We start from the raw sequence: 20,326 nt of genomic DNA, 5'->3' as shown, positions 1-20,326 counted from the left end.
GTCCCTGAACCCTTCCTACTTGGATACTCTCCTCCTTCCTCCCCCCCATGCCACAGCCACCCCATTCACTATTTTCCAAGCAGCCTGATTTCCCCTTCTCCCCTTTGCCACCCACTTTGGGCAGGTTTTTATTTCTCACTCAGGTCCAGCCTCCTCCTTCCATGCTGTGCAAGAAGACCTGGCACATTCCCAGGCTAAACAACCCCATTTGATCGAGGAGCTGCTTTCCTAAGTCTCCTGGTATGTTATAAACAACCTCCTGCCATTGCATGGCTCTCCATGAGCTGTGGTGTTTGTGCATATACCCACACCCTGAGATGTCCAAGGCGCCTTTTGCTCCGTTGCGTGTTTTGTCTTCCAAGGGACACTTGCCAGAGATACACGACTACTAAATATGAGGAAAACAGTACAAATTTAGAACCTTCCTCTTTGTAAAGAAACCTGAATTCAGAGAGAACATCTACCTGCAATTGTCATGCAGATGGCTGACCTGTCCCTATCTCTCCTGTCTTTGATGGGCACTCAGCATGAGCAACTCATTCCTCATTGACAACAGTCCTTGAGGCCCCTTGGGACTTCCTGAACAATGCTCCCCACCTCCTTTACAGCAGCCAGCTCCACTGCAGCCTATTAGACCCTGAAAGAGCATAAATAGCAAAGCATTTAGCAGGAAATCATCACAGAGGGGTCTTCACTGCCAGCCTCTGATTGCATCAACATGTTACCAGGAGCCAGAGAGGGTTTTCTTTTCTTTTGGTCATTGTGGGAAGGTCAATGGTTTTATTGACTGATAAGAGGCACTATAAAGTAGGCGGCCCCCAGCAAACACAAGGGAGATGTTAACAGAGCAGTTGTGTCCTTCCGAATAACCCCCTGCAGAGCTGAGCAGCTCCCTGAGTCACCTCTTCCCTGGATCTTTCCATTCTGGGATTCACCTGCATTATCCGTTGGGGCTGTGCATTAGCAAAGCCCCCTTACTAGGCCTAGCTCCGGCTGGGCGGGCCCAGCTTCCCCAGGCCTGGGCAAACCAGAGCCTGGGTGGGCGTTTTGGGATCCCCGGGACCCCACGCTGTAGAGGTAGCGGGGAGCTGGAGCGGCCCCGTTGCTCCGGACGACATTTGCCGCACGCCGTGTGAAAACGGGCGTTTCCACCCCACAAATAACGGCCGCAGCACCGGGAACGTGACACCAAGGCCTAAGGGGGCTCTGGGGCGGCCCGGCCACGCGGCGCTGACACAACTGGCTCATCCCTTTAGTGCAGACTTTAATGTGTTCCCAGCGTTTTGCTTTTTGGGTTTAAAAGCCACGATTTCCCACACCCCGGTGCGCGCATGCGCAGGGCCGCGCGCGCCGCCAGCCCGCAGCGCCGCGCGTGACGTCGGCGCGTCCTTGTGACGCACGTCCTGCCGGCGTCACGTGCGCGCCGCGGCCCGGCCTCCTGCTGGGGCTGCCGGCGGCGGGAGCGGAACCGGGAACCGGGAGCCGGGAACCGAACCGGGAGCCGGAGCGGAGCGGGCGGCATGGCGGGCTCCCCGCAGGAGAACACGCTGCTGCACCTCTTCGCCGGAGGGTGAGTCCCCGGCGGTCGGTGGGTCCCGGCGGGCCGGTTCGCGCCGGTCCCATCCGGACCGCTCCGGTTTGCGCCGGCCCGGGCGGCTCCTGAGGAGCTGCGGCAGCCGGCACCGCAGCGCGGGCGGCCCCGGGGCCTGCGGAGGGCCCGGCCGCCCCCGCCCTGCCGCGCGGAGCCGCTGGGGGTCACGGGGCGCTCGCTGTCCCGAAGAACCCGGATCCCGGATCCCGGATCCTGGATCCTGCTCGCACGGGACTCCCGCCCGACCCAGCGCCACCTGAGCGCTCTGGAAAGACCCGCCTAGCCTGTAGCTCTGGTGCATTTTGCTGATCCATACCCTAATTTTGCAAGGAAAGGAGGATGTTGGCACCATACTTCTGTAAAATCCAAGGAGGCATTTCACCTGCTAAATAGCGGGTCAGTGTTTCTTCCGTTGCTGAAGAGAGGAATTCAGCCTCCTTCAACATCTCTTTGGAACTGTGAGTCCGTTTAATATAAATATTAAAACCAGCAAGGCAACGTTTTCCAGAGACCTTGCCCTTCTGCTGGCCTGAACAGCATGTGTTTTGCTGTGTAATTTGTCTTTTTGTTCATTTATGTTAGAGCAGTGTCTTCAGTCTGCATGGAACTCGGACCTGGATGGACGTAGGAGAATTGTTAGGATAATGACACTCTTTAGCTAGAGCAACGGGTGTCCTCACGTAACTCATCTCACCCATCAGCATTTCCATCTAACCTCTTGTGCATTCCCTCAGGACTTTAATGAATGAGGATCTTCTGCAGCCAGCCTGGGAAATCAGTTTTGAGCTTTGTGTTGTGCATGGAAAGGAAAAAAGGGAAGACCAATATCATCCTGGCCACTTTCTCTTAGAATAAGACTCATAGATATCTAAAGCAACTATGAAAATACAATGTGGGGAAGAGATGTGGTCTGTCAGGGTACATTGGCTTTAAGCCTTCATTGTGGCACTGACTTTCATTCTGAATGTCTTACTGTCAAAAAGACATAGAAAAGCAGCGTTTGTATCGCAGTGATGTTACAAAAAGGAAAATGAGACAGCAAATTTTGTCCTTTGATGCCTCATTGCACGGGTGAGCTGCTAGGTGTCTGTGCTCGGCTTTTGACGTCGTTGTTGTTGAAGACTTAATTGTTGAAAGATTTAGTCAAACTGGTCAATGGGAACATACCCTGTCTTCGTGCGGAGTGGGGATAGACTTGCCCACCAGGCTGTTGTGGCTTCTGTGAACGACACCACCCTGCATCTGCCACAGAAAGGTCGGTTTAAGCAGTGGAACCGGTGTCCTTTGAGCTTAGCCTGTGCTAATGAGGCCCCAGAGCTGGACTTAGGCATCTGTCATCCTTAAGAAATTGGCCAAGATTCTTTACTGTAGAGCAGCTTAGCTGTCTAACATGAAGTTTTAGCTAAATGGTACCTCTGCGTTAGACCCAGATGTTTAGATACTCTCTCCATTGTAAAGGTTGTGGTTTTTTCTGCTTGTTTTGTTTTTTAAATGGTTTTGTTAGTGATATATTACTGGTGTTGTGATAGCTTCTTAGAAGGTGGGGGTGGCGTGTAGGAAAAGCATTTTGTTAGAGCTTAAGAAGGTGAAGCACAAAATCCTTCTGCATGCACAAAAAAGGCAGGTCTGCCGCACATTATCTTCGCATCCAGAGGGCACGCAGAGGCTGGGAGTGATAAATTAAACCAATTAGAAAGCATTGCCCAGTTGCTGAAGGAGGCAGCTTCTTATTAACTCGGTTATTTATAGGAAGACAGACTCTCTGGTTTCCCCTTGTTTCTATTCCTTCCTTTTAAGACTCTCAATAATAACAGCCAAGTGAAAGGTCCTGGGATGCTGATGGGAAGATGACTCTGAGGGCAGGGAAGATTTTGAACGCAACAAACACGTTGCTTAAGTCTCACAATAAATTTAAGTGTGTTTACAGTCCTGTCTTCCTACATCTTTGCTGAAGTCAGTGCAGTTCTTGGTAATTTTTGGTTGGGAAAAAGGTTTGACCCTGTCAAAGTCAATCTCTGCCCATCTCCCTTCAGGAGATGGGACTTTCTTGTCTTTCCAGCTGCAGTTGCACTGTCTACTAGGGGTAACAAGGTATTAGTTTCCTAAGAACTGGTATGCGGAGGCTCTAGTGCCCTTCGCAAAACTGGCACAGTATCTGCAGAGCTAAAGCCAAGAACAAACTGTTACCTTTATGTTGTGTAGGTAACGTGGTGTTTACTCCAAGTACTTGGTTCAAACTAGGGGCAAGAGACTGCTCATATAAATAAAACTGTGCTCATGATTTCCACTAGAGCAGCTGATGCAGTAGCCCTCTATCTTGTTCAGGCTCTCGTGCACGTTATGTATTTCCTAACAGTTCATCAGCTGGATATGATTTACACTGAGGAACACAGTAAGTGTTTATAAGGATATATACTCCTGATGATAAAGTTAATCATTGGAAATATATCGAATACTTACTAGCTTAAAAGTGAGACGTTAAGACGAGCCTGACTTGTTTTGATACAAGATGTCCTGTGCTTTCTGAGAATGCAGCAGCTTGTTTTTTTTTAAACTCTTAATGATGCAACACCAAAATATCAACGGCATATCTTGCCTTAGTGCTTCTGTGAAGCACGCGGTGCTAAAGCATGTGCCATTATTTACCAGCATCATCCAGCATCTACCCCGTGTGGGCAGATCTGCACTAGCATGAGCCCTTAGGAGAACGACAGGAAAGAATCCCCTGGAGTGTTTCGCTTGACTCCTGCCATTCAAAAAATAGCTGTTAGGTATTGAGAGTAGCTCCTGTCCTTCGGGAAGGAAAAGGACTTCAAATGCCCACCCAGCAGAATGTTGCAGGTTAAGTTATAAATTGTGATTATTCCTCCAAATGAGCAGTTAGTCATTTTTAACTTGTAATCTCCATAAAGTCAAAAGTACCGTAGTGAAGGAGCATCTAAGGTTTGCATGATCTTTGCAGCACTTGGTTTATTCAGCATGACATGTGGTTATCTATATTAAGAATATTGCTCAGTGATTAAACCCAGCACAGGTGAAATCACTCTTCTGAGTTAAGGTTTGTGGAATCATCTGTATCAGTTGTGCTAGTGGGTGTTGAGAGCAAGTCATTGCCTTGTCGGAGGTGGACTTTGTAAAGATAGAGAACAAGTAAGAGCTGGCATGACTTTTAAACAAAATGTTTGTTTTTTATGTAAGCAAATATATTTTTTTCTGCTTTTTTTTTTTGGAGTGCACTGTTGAATGTTTCATATCTTCAGGTCAAGAGTTTCCTTGATTGCTGTGCTTGGAGATTAAAAAGTAGAGAATTGTATTTTACTCTCTAACAGCAAAATATGACTGACCCAGCTTGTAACCAGAGGAGATATTTGTAGCCTGAAGGATAAAATCTGTTTTTTCCTGGCTGTGTGTGACAGGCCAAAGCTGATAAATTGTTGGATGTGGTCTACAGAAGAGATGGGTGCATTTTGGATGCATACAAGGAATTTCTGGGCGCTTTTTTTGTGCTTGCTGTGTGACCTGTAGAAGATACCTGTTTTGTTTCTAAGGAGGTTTCACTCCCTTTACAGATTAAACATTGTCTGGGGATTTCTCTTTGCAAGAGGCTAGCACAATAAACACTGCTTATCACCTCTGGAATTCTGTAATTCTGCAGCTAGTATTTAAAAAAATATAGCCCTAGTCAGTACAAACACCTAGAGATTTTATCTTGATTGCAGGATAAGATATTCCCAAATCAGTTATGTCTGGCTACATGCTCACAGGTTGAATCTGTCATGGTGTGGGGCTGTTTGTGTAGCTGAGGAAGGTTGCTGCTGCTTTTTCCTTTCTTCCCAGATGCAGGCGTTTGGAACGCTCTGGGAATATAAAGTGTTTCTTTTATGCTCACCGTGCTATTCTAAGCCACTCAGGGAATAAAGCAACAGCAAGTCCCAATGCATGGAAATCTCATCTGAAAGAAAACCAGCTCATCTGAACAAGACGTTCAATACAGCCAAGTCCTTGCATGAACTAGATCCTGAGGGTTTATCCTGGGGACATAACTTACACACCCTGTTGACATTCTCAGAATGGCTTTGTTGGATTATGCTGTTTGCCTCCAGTGCCACGCTGACGGCATTAACTCCGAGCTACTCAAACCGATGTGGTCCTAGCTCTTTGTGTTGAATATCAGAGGATTACGTGTGCTTTCCCAGAAGTACGGGCATCGTCAAGGCATACATTAACTGGATTATCAGCACAGAAGGGTGGAAGGAAAGGAGCTGGTTAGGAAGGCAAATGGAGAGATGATGCAGAAGGGGATTTGCCAGAGTGGCTAGAAAATTGTATGTCGAGATGCTAGTCTCGACCAAGCAGCTTGTAGTTCATGAATAGTCATGGAATTTCTGTTCCAAATTTGTGAAATGTTACTGAGAACTGCTAGTTTAATTTTCACAAATACAAAGTAAATGAGGATGGAAAACAGAGTACAAAGGGGTGTCCAGGCTAGTAGGTAAATGAATAGGGAGCTAAGGAAATCCAATGCTCTTTGTAGACTCTTGTAAATTTACGACTTTTACTTGGATATGTTCATGATTCAGGTCTTAATTATACAGACTTAAGTCAGTATTGTGTGCAAGTAATGAGTAGTGGGCAGGGTGACAGGTGAGGATCTACAAGAGGTGTCCTTAAACACTTGTTTTTTTTTCAACTTTGAACTGTGGGAACAGCAGAAGTTTTGCTGGAGAAGCTGTTGCTGACCCTTATGTTCCCCCAGGATCTGATCTCCGAGGCACGTGAGCAACATGAGATGCATCTAACAAAACGGAGGAAGATGCACCGGAGCAACCAGAGTTGGTTGACAGAAAAGAAGACTTGGTTCTGAGCCAAAATGATCACAGACTGATAAGGTCTCTGTGAACGGTCTCATTGTTGACCCAAGTGACAACTTCAGCTGCTGTGTAGCTGGTTCTATAAACAACTTAATGACTCTTCAGCAGCCAAAGCTTAAACAGGTTAAACAGCCTGAACACAAAGCTTTTTCCAGCTGCCAGGTTAAATGTAGGGATTGCTGCTAGTGCACGTGAAGCCTTTTCTTCTTCCAGCATTGAAGAGCAAGGAGCTTCGAGCTTGAGGAAACTCATTTGAAGGATGCTTTTAAATTCTCTTGCCAGGTTTGGTGAAACATGGAGTTTCTTCTAAATTCTGCAGACGTTTGGATCTGAAAAACAGGGAAACAGCGTGTTTGGGATGGTGCATTGAACAGAATCCTACAGGCTGCAAATATTTTGTGGTTCTAGCAAGCAATGCTTTTATTTATTTATATTTTTCCTCTCCCTCCTCTTCCACAGAAACTGAAGGATAGGAGAGATTTTCCATGGGGGGAGGAAGGAGAAAATGCTTAAATTACAATTTCACATTAACATCAAAGAGATTTTTTGACTCCCTGTGTTTTCTAAGGAAAATCACAAGCACAGCTTCTTCAGGAATAACATACTTAAACACTTGTGTAAACAAAGAGAACAATTTCTTTCTGTTCGGTTCAGTTGTAGAAAACGCCCTTATAAAAACTGAAATCTTTAGTTAAGTGCCATGGCAATTGGAACCCATGCATCTTCTCTGGCACAGCAGGCTTTCTGCGAGGCAACACTCTAGCTGGTTGTTCATGGCAATAATTAGGGTCTGGAAGCTGTGTTTCTTCTTTCTGTGCCATGTGGTTTTGGGGAGAAGCATGAGTTAAAGATACGGAGAAAGCACAAGAATAGGAAAGGTGAAAAATGCGCCCCCCAACCAAAAATATTTTGGTTTTTCACAATTTTAATGTGACCTGTCTAATCTAGAAGAACAGCTTTGGCTTTTACTATATCTATAAATAGTCCTTTTAAACTCAAGAACTAAAATGGTGAAGATTTCTGATACGCTGTGTTTTCAGTCTACTGAACCCTAATCCCCAATGGTTTGTTCTTTTTCTCCAGTTTCCTGCTTCTCATAGGAAAAATCCATCTAAGGATATGTCTGTATTAGGCCAACAAGCTGTGGAACGTGGGTGCCTCTGCTTTTACAGGCAGAATTCCAAGTCCTGAGAGAACATGGGGCCACCAGATGATCTGTCATGTTGTTGTTGTTGGGGCTGCTGTTTTGTCTTCTTCCTTTTCCCCCTCCACTCCATACACGTGCTCCTAATTTCTTGAGCTCTCCCTCCTTCCCCTAAAGCCTGGGAACAAGTTCCCTTGCTGATGCCACAACTATCCCCCTCATCCTACTATTTTTCAATAATGCAGAACAGTCAAATTTCATTTATCCTTTGTGATGCTGTGACATGACAAGTCTGTGCAACCACCGTTCACTCAAACTGTCTTCTATTTACGTTGTCTTTTACAGCTGCGGAGGAACAGTCGGTGCCATCTTCACTTGCCCTTTGGAAGTAATCAAGACGAGGCTTCAGTCTTCCAAGCTAGCCTTGCGGGCTGTCTACTACCCTCAAGTCCAGCTGGGGACCATCAGTGGGGAAGGAATGGTCAGACCTACGTCTGTATCGCCGGGACTCTTCCGAGTTCTCAAGTGAGTGTCGCTCCTCCTGCCATTGAGCGTTACTGGACACCAGGGAGCTAAAGTTGGATTCCTTTGTCCAAACATGGAATGCAAAGTTTGTTCCAGACTTGCACAGGGAAGACGCCTGTCAGTTGGGCTTAGCCATTCAGCATTGGAATGATAAATTATTCTTTAAAAAATAGATATTTAGGGTGCCTGGCTCTTTCTCCAAACTTCCCCAGAAACTTGCCTTTGGCACTCAAAGGCTTTCCAAAGAGAAATGCTTTGCTTGAGTGTCTGGAAGTGTTTATTTTTAAATAAGCTCTTCAGATTTAATCTTTCTGGTAGTTATTACATGACAGAGATCAAGAGTTTGCAGTATGTTCTGTGTATTTATATGCCTCTCAGCTTGCTGGAACTATCATAGATAAAAATGCCTTTCCTCCAGAATATTAACACAGAAATTATTATCTTTGTCTTTAATGGAAATCTGTTTAATTTACTGTCGTCTTTGAGTAGTGGAACAGGCTTATTCGCCAGGGCTGATTCTTTCCACAGTGACTGAAGGGACTGAATGAACCCTTATCTTGCTTTCCAGTGGCCATTCCCAGATTGCTTTAAGTAGTTAGAGGTGCTTGTTTCTGCTGATGCTGTTTACCTGGTAGATGAAGAGAAGCTTTAATTATGCCCATTCCTCTCTTGACACGCTCATTTTGGGGGGGTTTCATATAAAAGTGAAACCCTGTAGCCCTCTTTCACCTTAAAGGCAAGCACTGTAAGGAAGATTCTGCTTTTCTGCACTTGGGGATACATGTCAGCCCCCTCTGATCTGTCTTTGAAGCTGTCCCTGCTTGGAGCAGGAGTTGGGAACAAGTAACCTTCAAAGTTCCCTTTCAACCTAAATGATCCCAGCATAGCTTGTCTGCGCCCTTGTGTGGGTGATCTATAACTGAAACTTTTGGCAGTTCAGGAAGGATACTGCAAAACTAGTCTCTCAAATAAAAATAAAATACCTAATTGGGATCTTGTGGGCTCTCGTCTGTTCTTTAGACACATCTGATTTCATAAGCTGTCTTCTGTTTGCTGTTAGTATGTTGCTTTAGCCCTTTATTATGCATCAATCCTATTATCTGTGTCTGTGTTACTCATGAATTTTAGGTCTTTTCTGTAGTTTAGACTGCAGTAGTTGCTGTTCCCTGTTCTTATGTGTACTGATGGCAAGTGAAGTGCTAAGTCACCTAGCTTAGAACTGCTGTGGAGCCACCAGCAACTGTGAAGGCCAAATCTTTTTTTTTTTAACCAAAGCTGCATAAACTTATGATTCAGAAGGCAAGCAAGCGGAATGAGGAGTTGATTTAGATCATTGTGCACCCTAGGGTGATGCAGAGAGCTCCTGCTTAGATCAGGTAGTAGAAATGCCAAAGATAATACTGCCTAACAAAACAGGTTGAGGGATTTATGTAAGACCAACACGTTTGGCAGATTGCCGGGTGAAGCTGCACAGTTATATAACAGCACAGTGCTAACTCAAATTCTCTGAAGAACTGGACGGCTAGAGTCACCCTGGGACTGGAGTCTCTCTCAAATAACATTTCTTTCCTTTGCCAAACGCTCCTTTGTCTATTCAGACATGAGTCTGGAACAATCCATGATTCAAAGTGCAAGGGTAGTGTCAGTTGCTTTAATATTCTCCTTTTCCTTTCCACCTTTTCACTGTGCAGCATTGAACTTGAAGCAGTTTTAAGTACAGGAACATGATAAACTTCAAGGTATAAGGCTCTTAATAACTACAAGAACGTGGTAACTCCGAGGTATGAGGCTCTCTCCCCATCTCAATCTCTGTGGCTGTCCTCCTGGCAGAGAGCAAATGAGTTAAGGCTGGGTCAGACTTTTAATACATTAATTGAGGTTATTAAGCTTGATGACTGTGATCTTGATTTCATTTTACCTCGGGAATTGCTCAGCTGCATGTATCACTAAGCTCTCTACCTACAATCTTCAGAGCGTTAGGAAGAGAGAGCAAAATAATCATACTGCTTGTCATTCCATTGTGGGCAGTGACCTTGAAGTACAAATAATTGTATTGATTATAGTCTTTCTGATAAAAGGCATTAAAAAAGAGGAGTAAGTGTCTTGCGGTTTAGCATTTTGTACTGCACGGATCCCTGCATCCCTTGCATCAAGCAACGGATGTGACTTATGCTCTGTTTTAGGAAGAAGGCACGACTAACGAAGCAGCCCTTAGAACCCTGCATATAAAACTGTTCCGTAAGAGTTAAAGGGTGTTGAATGTAAAAGCCCCTTTGCTACAGTAAATAAAGCAGGTACTCAGGAGAGCAAGTTAAGCCTGCAGCCGAGGAGAAGGCGCCCCAGAAGGACAGGCTGTTTTTGTCTAATCCGTTTAAGATTCTGATGAGTCACCCCAGCTGGAAACTGCAGTCGTGACTGTTAAGTGACAAAGAACAAGGAGTTGGTGGCTCTGTCTCCCTGGAGACGCTCAGCCTCGGAGCTCACACCAAGTTCAGCTCTGCTGTGGAGAAGTGTTCCAGCAGCCCTTGTATCCTCGTCTCAGTGCCGAGCTCGTTTTTGGACTCTCCGGGGAACATTCCTGACAGTGCTAATGACCTAGAAAGCAAACACTGAAAAAGAGATAATTCAAACAGGTGCACGTGAACTATCCCTGGATCCTACTGTTATCTGGGTTTCCTTGCGTGGTTTTCACATGATGCCTCTTATTTCAGGTGAGAGGGCTACAGGCCTCTTGTGTGCACAGAAACCCTGGTGATTACTGGGCTGTACCCGCCAGTCACTTGTAGATGAATATTTGGCTCTTCATTGGTGTTTAGCTGTTGATTTAATCGTTATAGCTACTTCTCCTGTTAGCAGTGCAAAGGTGCACAAGGTAAGTCTGATTTAGTGAGGCACTTGAGCAGAAACTGAATTGTAGCCATTGCAAAACTGCAGGAAAACCCCATTTGACTTTTCTCTTCTTTAGACCAGATCATGAAGTCTGCTGACGACACAGCTGCGTTTGGGGTTGCTTTGGGAAGGATGTTTGCAAACTCTTGTATGTCCTCAAAACCCAAACAATTGTCCCTAAACTGCTTGGTGAAACATAGACTGTAGTGCAGCTGTGACCTGCAGCCTTCACTTTGGGTGTTGGGGAGCAGAAAAATGACAATATAATGGTGAAGGGGATATGGCGCTTTTTTTTTTTTTTGGCCACACTGTACAGAAAAAAAAAAAAAAAAAAAAAAACTTTTCTGAACCTTAGATGAATGCCAAAAATACTTTTAAATACTTTTACACTTTTTTGGTTAACAAAGTCTTGCATCCCTCTTTAACTCTTTTTGGTTTCTGACAGCTTTCAAAGAATGAGAACTATAGCCCTATGTCATTTGGCACACACAGATTTGCCTGTAGTGCACTGAATTTTACTGCATAGGGCTTTTTTTCAGTAGTTTCTTATTTTACTAACTTGCAGTTATATGGTTTGAGAGTTAACAGGTTCACAAGTAATACTGCTTTAGCATAGCTTTTTTTTCTATGTGCAGGAACAAGAAACAGAACTATTAACCTAAATACTTTTTTTTCCCCCATGTTTGTTTTTGTTTTAAGGTCAATTCTAGAAAAAGAAGGACCAAGGTCGCTCTTCCGGGGGCTGGGTCCAAACTTGGTTGGAGTTGCACCATCAAGGTAAATGGTTAAACTATTGCTAGAGGACATATTTAAAGGCACCAACGCATCACAAATGCAGTGTAAATAAATGCACTGTATAAACAGGACAGAATTATCCTGGCTTGTGAAGCAGTTTCACACTCTGTGTGTGTGTGTATATATATTTTATATATATATATATTATATATATATATGTGATTATAAATCCACCTTATGCATCCTTAACATTTTTTCAGTAGCATTTTTGAATTGCTAATATATTCAGCAACTATTATCAATATTCCTTTCTTCAACCCTGAATACCTGATCGAATAGTGTGAAAGTCGGTGCCTGTTTCCCTACCAATTAAACTTGTATCTGCCATATTCTGTTGGGTTGTCTACATTTTATGCATTTATTTTAGCAGCTTCTTTTGATCTTTGCTTTCTGTTGTCAGTGGTACTCCCTCTTTGCTTATGCCGTATGGTGCCGTCCTCCAAAAATAGAGAAGTTTTAGCCTGGTATTAAAAGACATAACGTATTTTGAAAGACATTTCAGTGGCTTTTGCAGTGATGCACGGAATTGGACTTATGCTTGGGAAAACAGAAGAATGTAGGTGCAGGAAAAAAATGTAGGCTAATGTTTGCATTCCTCTAATAGGACCTACCAGTTACCTGTGAATACACAGTGTTTGGCAAACACTTCAATAGTGACCAGATGCCGGGGGAGATAGTGGCACTATAGTGCAGCAAAAGAGACCTTGTAGATTGAAGCAGTCATGGGGAGGCACTTTGGTGAATGCTCTTTATTGGGAGGGAGGGAGGCTGCTAGGGGGAAGCTGTGAGAGGGAAAGATGGCAACGTATCTAATTTGATGTCCCCTGTATTAGATTGCTTTCCCCCCTCCCTCCTTTTCTTGCGCAGGGCAGTCTATTTTGCGTGCTACTCCAAAGCCAAAGAGCGATTTAACGGCGTCTTCGTGCCCAACAGCAACATGGTGCACATTTGCTCTGCAGGTTCTGCAGGTAGGTGTTGCTCATTCATCTTGCAAATGGGTTCTGTTCCTCAGCCACCCACGAGCAGCCTGTGCACATATCGGTGTCTGTGCCTCTGAGATATCCCTTCATTCTGTGTATTCAAAACTGTTGTTGCCACAAGGCTTGTTCTCTTGCTCTCAGAAGTTGGAAAATCAGTAAAAAAGGCAGGCACTGGGATTTTAGTCAGCCTGTAAAGGACCTAGGCTAATAGGCCAGTCTTTACTGTGAGAATTCTGGATAATTTTGGTATATGAATGAGTTCAGAGGCCACTGCATGGCCCATTCTGGAAACGTGCCACAATTCTGGAATATTTTAGAATATATGCCAGAAGTTACTAGAATCTATTGCAATGCGTAGAAAAAAGAAATGGGTTTCTTTTCAAGAAACATGTCTAGTAATGATCCCTATAAAAGGGTGAGGTCAGGGGACGTGACTAAGTTCATAAAATAACAATATGTAAAAGACATTCTTAATGAGCCAAAAAAAATCAGAGACTATTTAAAAATCTAGGCTGGAAACAGTCCTCAAACAAAACAGGAATGCTTGGCAAGCTTGTCCAGGGACTGGTAAGGAAAATTCTTCTGAAGAACTAAGTTGGTGCTTCATGTCATTACTAAAAAAAGTAAATCTGCTTTTTTTGTAATATCAAAACAACCAAGTACCAGTACAGTCCAAAGGAGGGGTTATGATAAAAGGTTTTGCATATGTTTGTGACATAATTTAGTCATAATAATAGTCATAATTTAGATTAGCCTTGATTGTGTCTTCAAAAAGCCCTTCAGAAGTATTTGAGGGGCAAAGAGAAGACATACAGACTTTGCAGAGAAGTCTGATATACCTACCATACATATATATGTGTGTGTATACATATAGATTATTGTTCAACACTTCAGCTTTTTTCCCACGGAAATGTTGCAGTAACATTTCACTAACTGATAAAATATCTCAGCAAAACTTTGATACTGTTTTAACCAAATTGTTCAGGTTTACTGTGTATTTTTTCTGCTACTCTGGGTAAAACAGTGTTTGTTGTAGGGAAGATTACTGGATGAGATCTCTACTAGTTCAAGCTTCAGTTACCAGAGAGATCATTAAAAACAATCTCTCCAAGCTGTCCTCTTTAGATACGGGTATATGGGTAGGTTTTGTTCATGAGCTGGCTCAATGGCACCACCTAGAGCCCTGGGGTGGAGTGTGTCGGGGGGAAAACTATCCATTTTCTCTGTGGATTTCTTTTCATCTCTTACTTTACTGTAATACCCAGCTAGTCATTAAGATACCTGGTCTACAGCAGGCTCCAGGTACATAAAATTCTTATTGATACCAGGCGCAAAAGTGAAGCGTCCTATAAGAAATCACAAAGGGAGTGGTCAGTGCCTTCTGCAGATTCATGTAACATCATTCCCCGACAGGAAAGGGTTGTAAGTCATAAACCTGCATGTCTTGTGAAACCTCAGGAGAGAGCAGCTAAATAGAGCTGTGCAGTGGAGGTTCATATTGGTTCATTTTTATTATATGGTTCATATTTTTTATATTTACTAAGATTGATATTTTCTACTACAGTTCATCAGCCTTGTTTAAGCTATGTGTTTTTCTTCTTTTCTCTCTTTTAGCCTTTATCACAAATTCCCTGATGAATCCCATATGGATGGTGAAAACCAGAATGCAGCTAGAACGAAAGTAAGTGATAGATTGACAGAGACTGGATGGTTAAGGGAGGCTCTGGAGAGTCCAACTTGGACCTTTTTTGCTCAGACCTTGGTAGATTTTGCTTTTGTTTCCCTGACACTCAGTGTGTCTTTCAAGCCTCCATCCTTTTGCCTGTCTAGGCTAAAAGTTAAGGTTCTGCATGTTGTACTTCTCAGAGTTACTACTGAGAAGAAAGTATAGGCTGCTGAGTTGAACCAAGTTTCTGTTTTCACCATAGATGTTAGGCCAATTGGGTCATAGCATGAACTTATTTTTCCTCAGATCCCTGCTCATAAAATCTTCCCAACCTCAGGCCGGGAATAAAATCTTCCCAACTAATTCTAAATTGTATTCATCATGTGCTCTGTTTTGTTTTTGTGCTTGTTTTCTAGAGTCAGGGGTTCAAAACCCATGAACGCTTTACAGTGTGCTAGATACGTTTACCAGACAGAAGGTATCCGTGGCTTCTATAGAGGCCTGACTGCCTCCTATGCTGGGATTTCGGAGACCATTATCTGCTTTGCTATTTATGAAAGCTTAAAAAAGCACTTGAAGGAAGTGCAGCTGCCCCCTTCTCCTGCTAATGGGACCGAAAGGAACTCCACAAACTTCTTTGGACTGATGTTTGCTGCTGCTGTTTCCAAGGGCTGTGCTTCCTGCATTGCCTATCCACACGGTATGTTAACTTTTCCATTCATGAGTGCAGCAGAACAGCTCTCAGCTGTTCCCTCTAGTTGGAGCTGAATGATGGTCTGTAGGGCTGTCATTTTTCTTCATTTCAATGCCCAAATACATATAACAGTGGTGTATGTGTATACGTTAGTATTTTCAGGACTGATCCCATTATTCTTGATTAGCCGTATTATTGATGATTGGGACTTCCTGATTTAAAAAGAGCTCAAAAAAAAAGAAATTGGATGCCTTTGGCTTCAATTCTCATTACTGACTTCTCTTCTTGTGTCCGCATTATACCTGGGACTCCATATATTTCAATTTATAGAAGGGGTGAACAGTAATGCTGTATAGTTTGTGAAAGCGATTCTTGCAGAAGATGAAAGTTTGTGTTTTGATGACCGGAAAAGGGCCGTGGAAAACACCTGTAGCTTACATCTTGTGAGATTATTGTGTTGGATAGGTGTGAATGCCGTCATGGTTATATAGAACGAGGCGTTAGCTATACGAGCAAATTTAGTTCTATAGCTGCTCGAATGAGCAAGTAATCCATTAATTCCCCATGAAAGAGGACTCCTCTTTAACTGTGTCTCACCCAAAGGGTGCTGTGTTCAGGACTGCCAGGCTGAAAGTACTGCCTGGCAGACACCTGCAGGGCAAGGTTCCCATGACCCTGGGCACTGTGAACCTTTTCCTGGTCTCCTCACGCTTCTCAATGGGAAGATAGAAGTCACATTAACTCTGGGCTCTCTCTCTCTCTCTTCTGCAGAGGTCATACGGACACGGCTGCGGGAAGAAGGCACTAAATACAAGGCCTTCATGCAGACGGCCCGGCTGGTGGCACGTGAGGAGGGCTACCTTGCTTTCTACAGAGGACTGTTTGCCCAACTCATCCGGCAGATCCCAAACACAGCCATTGTGTTGTCCACCTACGAGTTAATCGTGTATTTGTTAGAAGACCATGCAAAGTAGCAGAGCCAAGACTACTCTGATGGACTGTAGACCAATTTTTTCATTGAACAAATAGTCCTTTAAGAGACTGATGCAGGTGGCAGGGTGGGTGAAAACCTATGAGTCTCTGATTACCTGCTGGATATTTTCCTTTTGGATTCATGCTTTCTGAAAGGTCTCAACTCATTAACGTTAATAGTTAATTATAACTTTTTTTAACTTAATGATAAAAATTAAACAGCTACTTAAATTAAATTACACTATTTAATTTATGTTTGTCCCTTTCCTTAAGCACAGCCATATGTGGTCAAGGAATGTACCTTGTACTGTCAAGTGGACTGATGTTCATTAAAACTATATTAAAACAGAAGAGGAACTGGTTTGGAAATGTGAAACTCAGGCTTCCTACCACTGGTGTCCTGTTGCTTTTTAACGCTATAATAGCCTAATGCCCAAATAACTTCGTTGTTCAAGGTGCATCATATTCATTGCTATAGGACCTTCCTGGGGTGTTCAAGTGGGACTCTTTAGTTGAAGTGTTCACACCAGAATCTCTTAGAAAAGCTGCCTGCACTGGTAACATCACTGAAATAGGGTTGTGGGAACCTCTTCAGTAAAACTTACTTACTTACTGTGCACAACTATGGCCTTAGATACATATTTGAGTTATTGTGTGTAAATTAATCTCTTATAAGACTGACTGCTCTTAGCTGAGAGATCTGATAGGACCCCAGCTTTAAGGAGCGTGAATCCATTTTTGGATTCTGCTTTATAGTATGACGTTTGAGAATAATCACTTTAGATTCGCTATCCTTTGTGGAGCAGTGCTTCTGGTGGGAATGAAATGTTAGCTCATGGACGTGCCACTGGAGTTACGGCAAACACCCCAAAATCCATGTTTTATGTAACTAGTTCTCTTAAATCTCTACGGACTTCCAATACTGAAGGAAAGAAGGATCTGCTGGTCTAGTACAGAACAGCTCCTCTATTTGTTCCTCGCAGATACTGTGTCTGCCTTCTCCTCCCTAGGCACAGTATCAAAGGGGTATTCTTCAACAGTAGCGTGAAGTTCTTGCCTTGCAGTTATAAACAAGATGCACTGCATACCTGAGATAACGTTTAGGAAATTACAATGTGCTGCTTTCTTTAGTACAACTCCTGTTGCAGCAATTCCTTGTGAGAAAGGGTTGTCTGTGTTTAGTTCCTGATAGTGCTGGAGTAAAATACCTTCACAATTTAAGGTTAGATTTGTGCTTCGCATTGGTCGTGTTATGTTCTCCTATTCATTAGTGTCATTTGCTTTGACAGCTGAGACAAATGCTGCAACACTTGAGCCCAGCTTCAGCCTTTCCTGCTGCTGAACCAAACAAAAAGCCTCTTATGACTTGAGCAGGTGTTGAGTTCTTGAGCTTAAGCAAGTGTCTGTGGACATCTCTGCCCTCGAGACTTGTTCACAGCAGAGGTGATGTTTGGAGTCGGATTGTGCAAAGTATTAGGAAGCTGCCTAGAAGTGAGCAGGGCTCTTTTTGAAGAGGCCATTTTTCAGGCTTTTATTTTGTTGTAGAAATGCAATGAGTTGATAAATGGATTCAAACCTCCACTAGAACCTAGCTGGCATAAGGTTACCCCACTGGGACTTGGTGTCTCATATGACATCCGTGTGATGGTGAAACACGCTGCAAAGAGGCAGCAGGGAGTATGTGTGTGTATACCCCATAATGAGGCAAAAAGGTGCAAAAAATAACTGATTTCTACAATGTCTCACTAAAAAGAACATAACACTTTACCCATAAACTAAAATAAGAAGCAGCTGAGTAACTAAAAATGAGCATGATTTTTTTTTTAAATAGAGATGATGAGCAGCAAAAGCTTTAAAGCCTCCTCTCAGAAGTCAGAAACTGTCATACATGACGGTACTATTTTTGATAACCAGGCCACTTGCACTGCTGCTTTGCAACTTTTCTTTCTGAGATTTGCTGCCTTAAATTAGTATTTCCTATGTACTTAAGCACTGGGGCTTTAGTCAAATGTGTGGATTTCTGATGCCTTTTGAGAATGAGGGAGGAAACTGAATGACTCTTTAAGAGACTGGGACTTGGTAAGAGTCAAAGCAGACAGATTTGTACACCACTTGGATCTGGTGGAGAATTAAGAATTCAGATGTATTTTGTACCTTATTTGAGCTTTGCTACCAGCCCTGACAATCTTAATTGAATGGGGATTTGATAAGCTGTATTGGGAGCACTTTTGAATTAGTAATTTAATTTTCTCTTCTTTATCAGAATCCTAAAAAAACCCACCAAGTCTGAACTCGTTAACCCTGTCAAGAGCTAACATATTCAGCTGGTGTTCTGTGAGCTGTCCCACTGATGTCACTGAGCAGACAGTAAGCCTGTTATCAGAGGGAACATTTGGGAATAGTTCTTCCAAAGGGATATCTGAATTTAAAAATAACCAACCTCTCTTTGGTTTTGAAAGAAAAATGTCAAGCATTTTTCACTGTCTATGCCACTTACACAGCTGCCCCAGAACAACAGCTTCATGGGGAGCAGATGAACTGGTCACTTGCTTGGGTTTCCTGGACCTTCCAAAGACCCCAGATGTGAATTCTCAGGTGAGAAAACCTTGGTCTTATCTGAAGTGATCACAGAGTTCCCATTTACTTTATTAAGGACCAAGTCTGCGCCCATTCATAGATGAACCAAACAAAGGGGGAAAGAGATGGGAAGAAACTCTCCCCATTCCTTTCATCAAGAGCAAATAACCACTGTTATTCTGTGAAAAACTTTTCCACAGTCACATCAATGGAGCTGGAGATAGGAGGGTTAGCGCCACAACCACACCCCAGACAAACTTAAAAATACAGCTAGCTTTAAGTATCAATCCTCGTCTATGAAGAACTGTCTGCTACAGCCTAACCGGGGCTGCTTCCTTTGAGCTTTTTAAAACATTATGTTGAGACACCTTGGTTCCCTGAATTTTGAGCTGTTTCTGTCTGTGGCACTGAGGGTTTCTGTTCGTTTCCAACCAGGAAGGAGAGCTGTGCAGCTGGAGGCAGGCTCAGGGCCGTGTTTTGCAGGGGGGTCCCCGAAGCAGGGCCCGGGTGTCAACGCCAGAGCGTGGAGCCGGCGGCGCCTGCTGCGAGGGGCAGCGCGGGGCCGGGCCAGGACCACTGCCCTTCCCAGGGGGTGCTCCCCAAAAGGCACCCAGGGAACCTTCCCGAGGGGGGCTTAACGTTTTCTGCAAAGCTGCCTTCTTCATCCGTGCATTAGGATGTATGTGTCATGAGGGACAGTGCAGAGCAGCAGCCCTCGGGCTCACGGGGAGCTGCCAGGAAGGCAGCGTTGCCAGCAGCACAGAAAGGGACCCCAAAAGGGTGAAGGCTCCTGCTCTGGCCCCTGCGCTGTCCTTGGAAGCACCTTCCACTCCTGCGGTTATCTGGGGAGGCTCAGGGTGCCCGGGAGGCTCCGTGGTGCGCAGGCCTGGGCTCCGGGCTCGCTGCCCCCCGGTTTGTAGCGAGGCTCAGAAGCCCTTGGGGTTCCCCTGTGTCCCCCAGTTCCTAACTCAGCTCAGGAGCCCTTGGGGTTCCCCTGTGTCCCCCAGTTCCTAACTCAGCTCAGAAGCCCTTGGGGTTCCCCTGTGTCCCCCAGTTCCTAACTCAGCTCAGGAGCCCTTGGGGTTCCCCTGTGTCCCCCAGTTCCTAACTCAGCTCAGAAGCCCTTGGGGTTCCCCTGTGTCCCCCAGTTCCTAACTCCGCTCAGGAGCCCTTGGGGTTCCCCTGTGTCCCCCAGTTCCTAACTCAGTTCAGAAGCCCTTGGGGTTCCCCCCGTGCCCCCCAGTTCATAACAAGACTCAGAAGCCCTTGGGTTCCCCTGTGCCCCCAGTTCATAATGAGGCTCAGAAGCCCCTGGGTTCCCCCCCATACCCCTTGGTTAGTAAAGCAGCTCAGGAGCCCTTGGGTTCCCCCGTGTCCCCCAGTTCCTAACGCGGCTCCGAAGCCCTTGGGGTTCCCCTGTGTCCCCTAGTTCCTAACGCAGCTCAGGAGCCCTTGGGGTTCCCCTGTGTCCCCTAGTTCCTAACGCAGCTCAGGAGCCCTCAGGCTCCCCCGCGCCCGCCCGGGCCGCCGGCGGTGGCCTGGCGCCTCTGGCCCGCCGCCAAGAGCGTGACCAGGAGCGTGCGGGGCGGCGCGGGCCCCGCCGCCAGCAGCGCCCCCCCGCG

At 44.8% G+C, this 20,326-nt stretch overlaps 1 protein-coding gene across 2 annotated transcripts; it reads left to right on the top strand.

The window, feature by feature from the left end:
• The first annotated feature begins 1,500 nt into the window (after positions 1-1,500).
• On the top strand, positions 1,501-16,358 carry SLC25A33 (solute carrier family 25 member 33). 2 transcript variants are annotated; one of them, XM_026050987.1, is made up of 7 exons: positions 1,501-1,570; positions 7,952-8,131; positions 11,720-11,797; positions 12,683-12,783; positions 14,410-14,476; positions 14,878-15,161; positions 15,927-16,358. In XM_026050987.1, exons 1-7 carry the CDS (start codon positions 1,521-1,523, stop codon positions 16,127-16,129), a joined length of 963 nt encoding a protein of 320 aa, XP_025906772.1. In that variant the 5' UTR covers positions 1,501-1,520; the 3' UTR covers positions 16,130-16,358. The 2 variants fall into 2 exon arrangements, with proteins under 2 accessions (XP_025906772.1, XP_025906773.1); XM_026050988.1 differs by lacking the exon at positions 1,501-1,570 and adding an exon at positions 3,968-3,983.
• Positions 16,359-20,326: the final 3,968 nt, after the last annotated feature.

Source organism: Nothoprocta perdicaria, unplaced genomic scaffold, assembly GCF_003342845.1.
Source record: "Nothoprocta perdicaria isolate Ctin4 unplaced genomic scaffold, notPer1 scaffold_72, whole genome shotgun sequence".
Classification (NCBI taxonomy): Eukaryota; Metazoa; Chordata; class Aves; order Tinamiformes; family Tinamidae; genus Nothoprocta; species Nothoprocta perdicaria.
The sequence above is the reverse complement of the archived record's forward strand: the minus strand, read 5'-3'. Positions and strand labels throughout refer to the sequence as shown.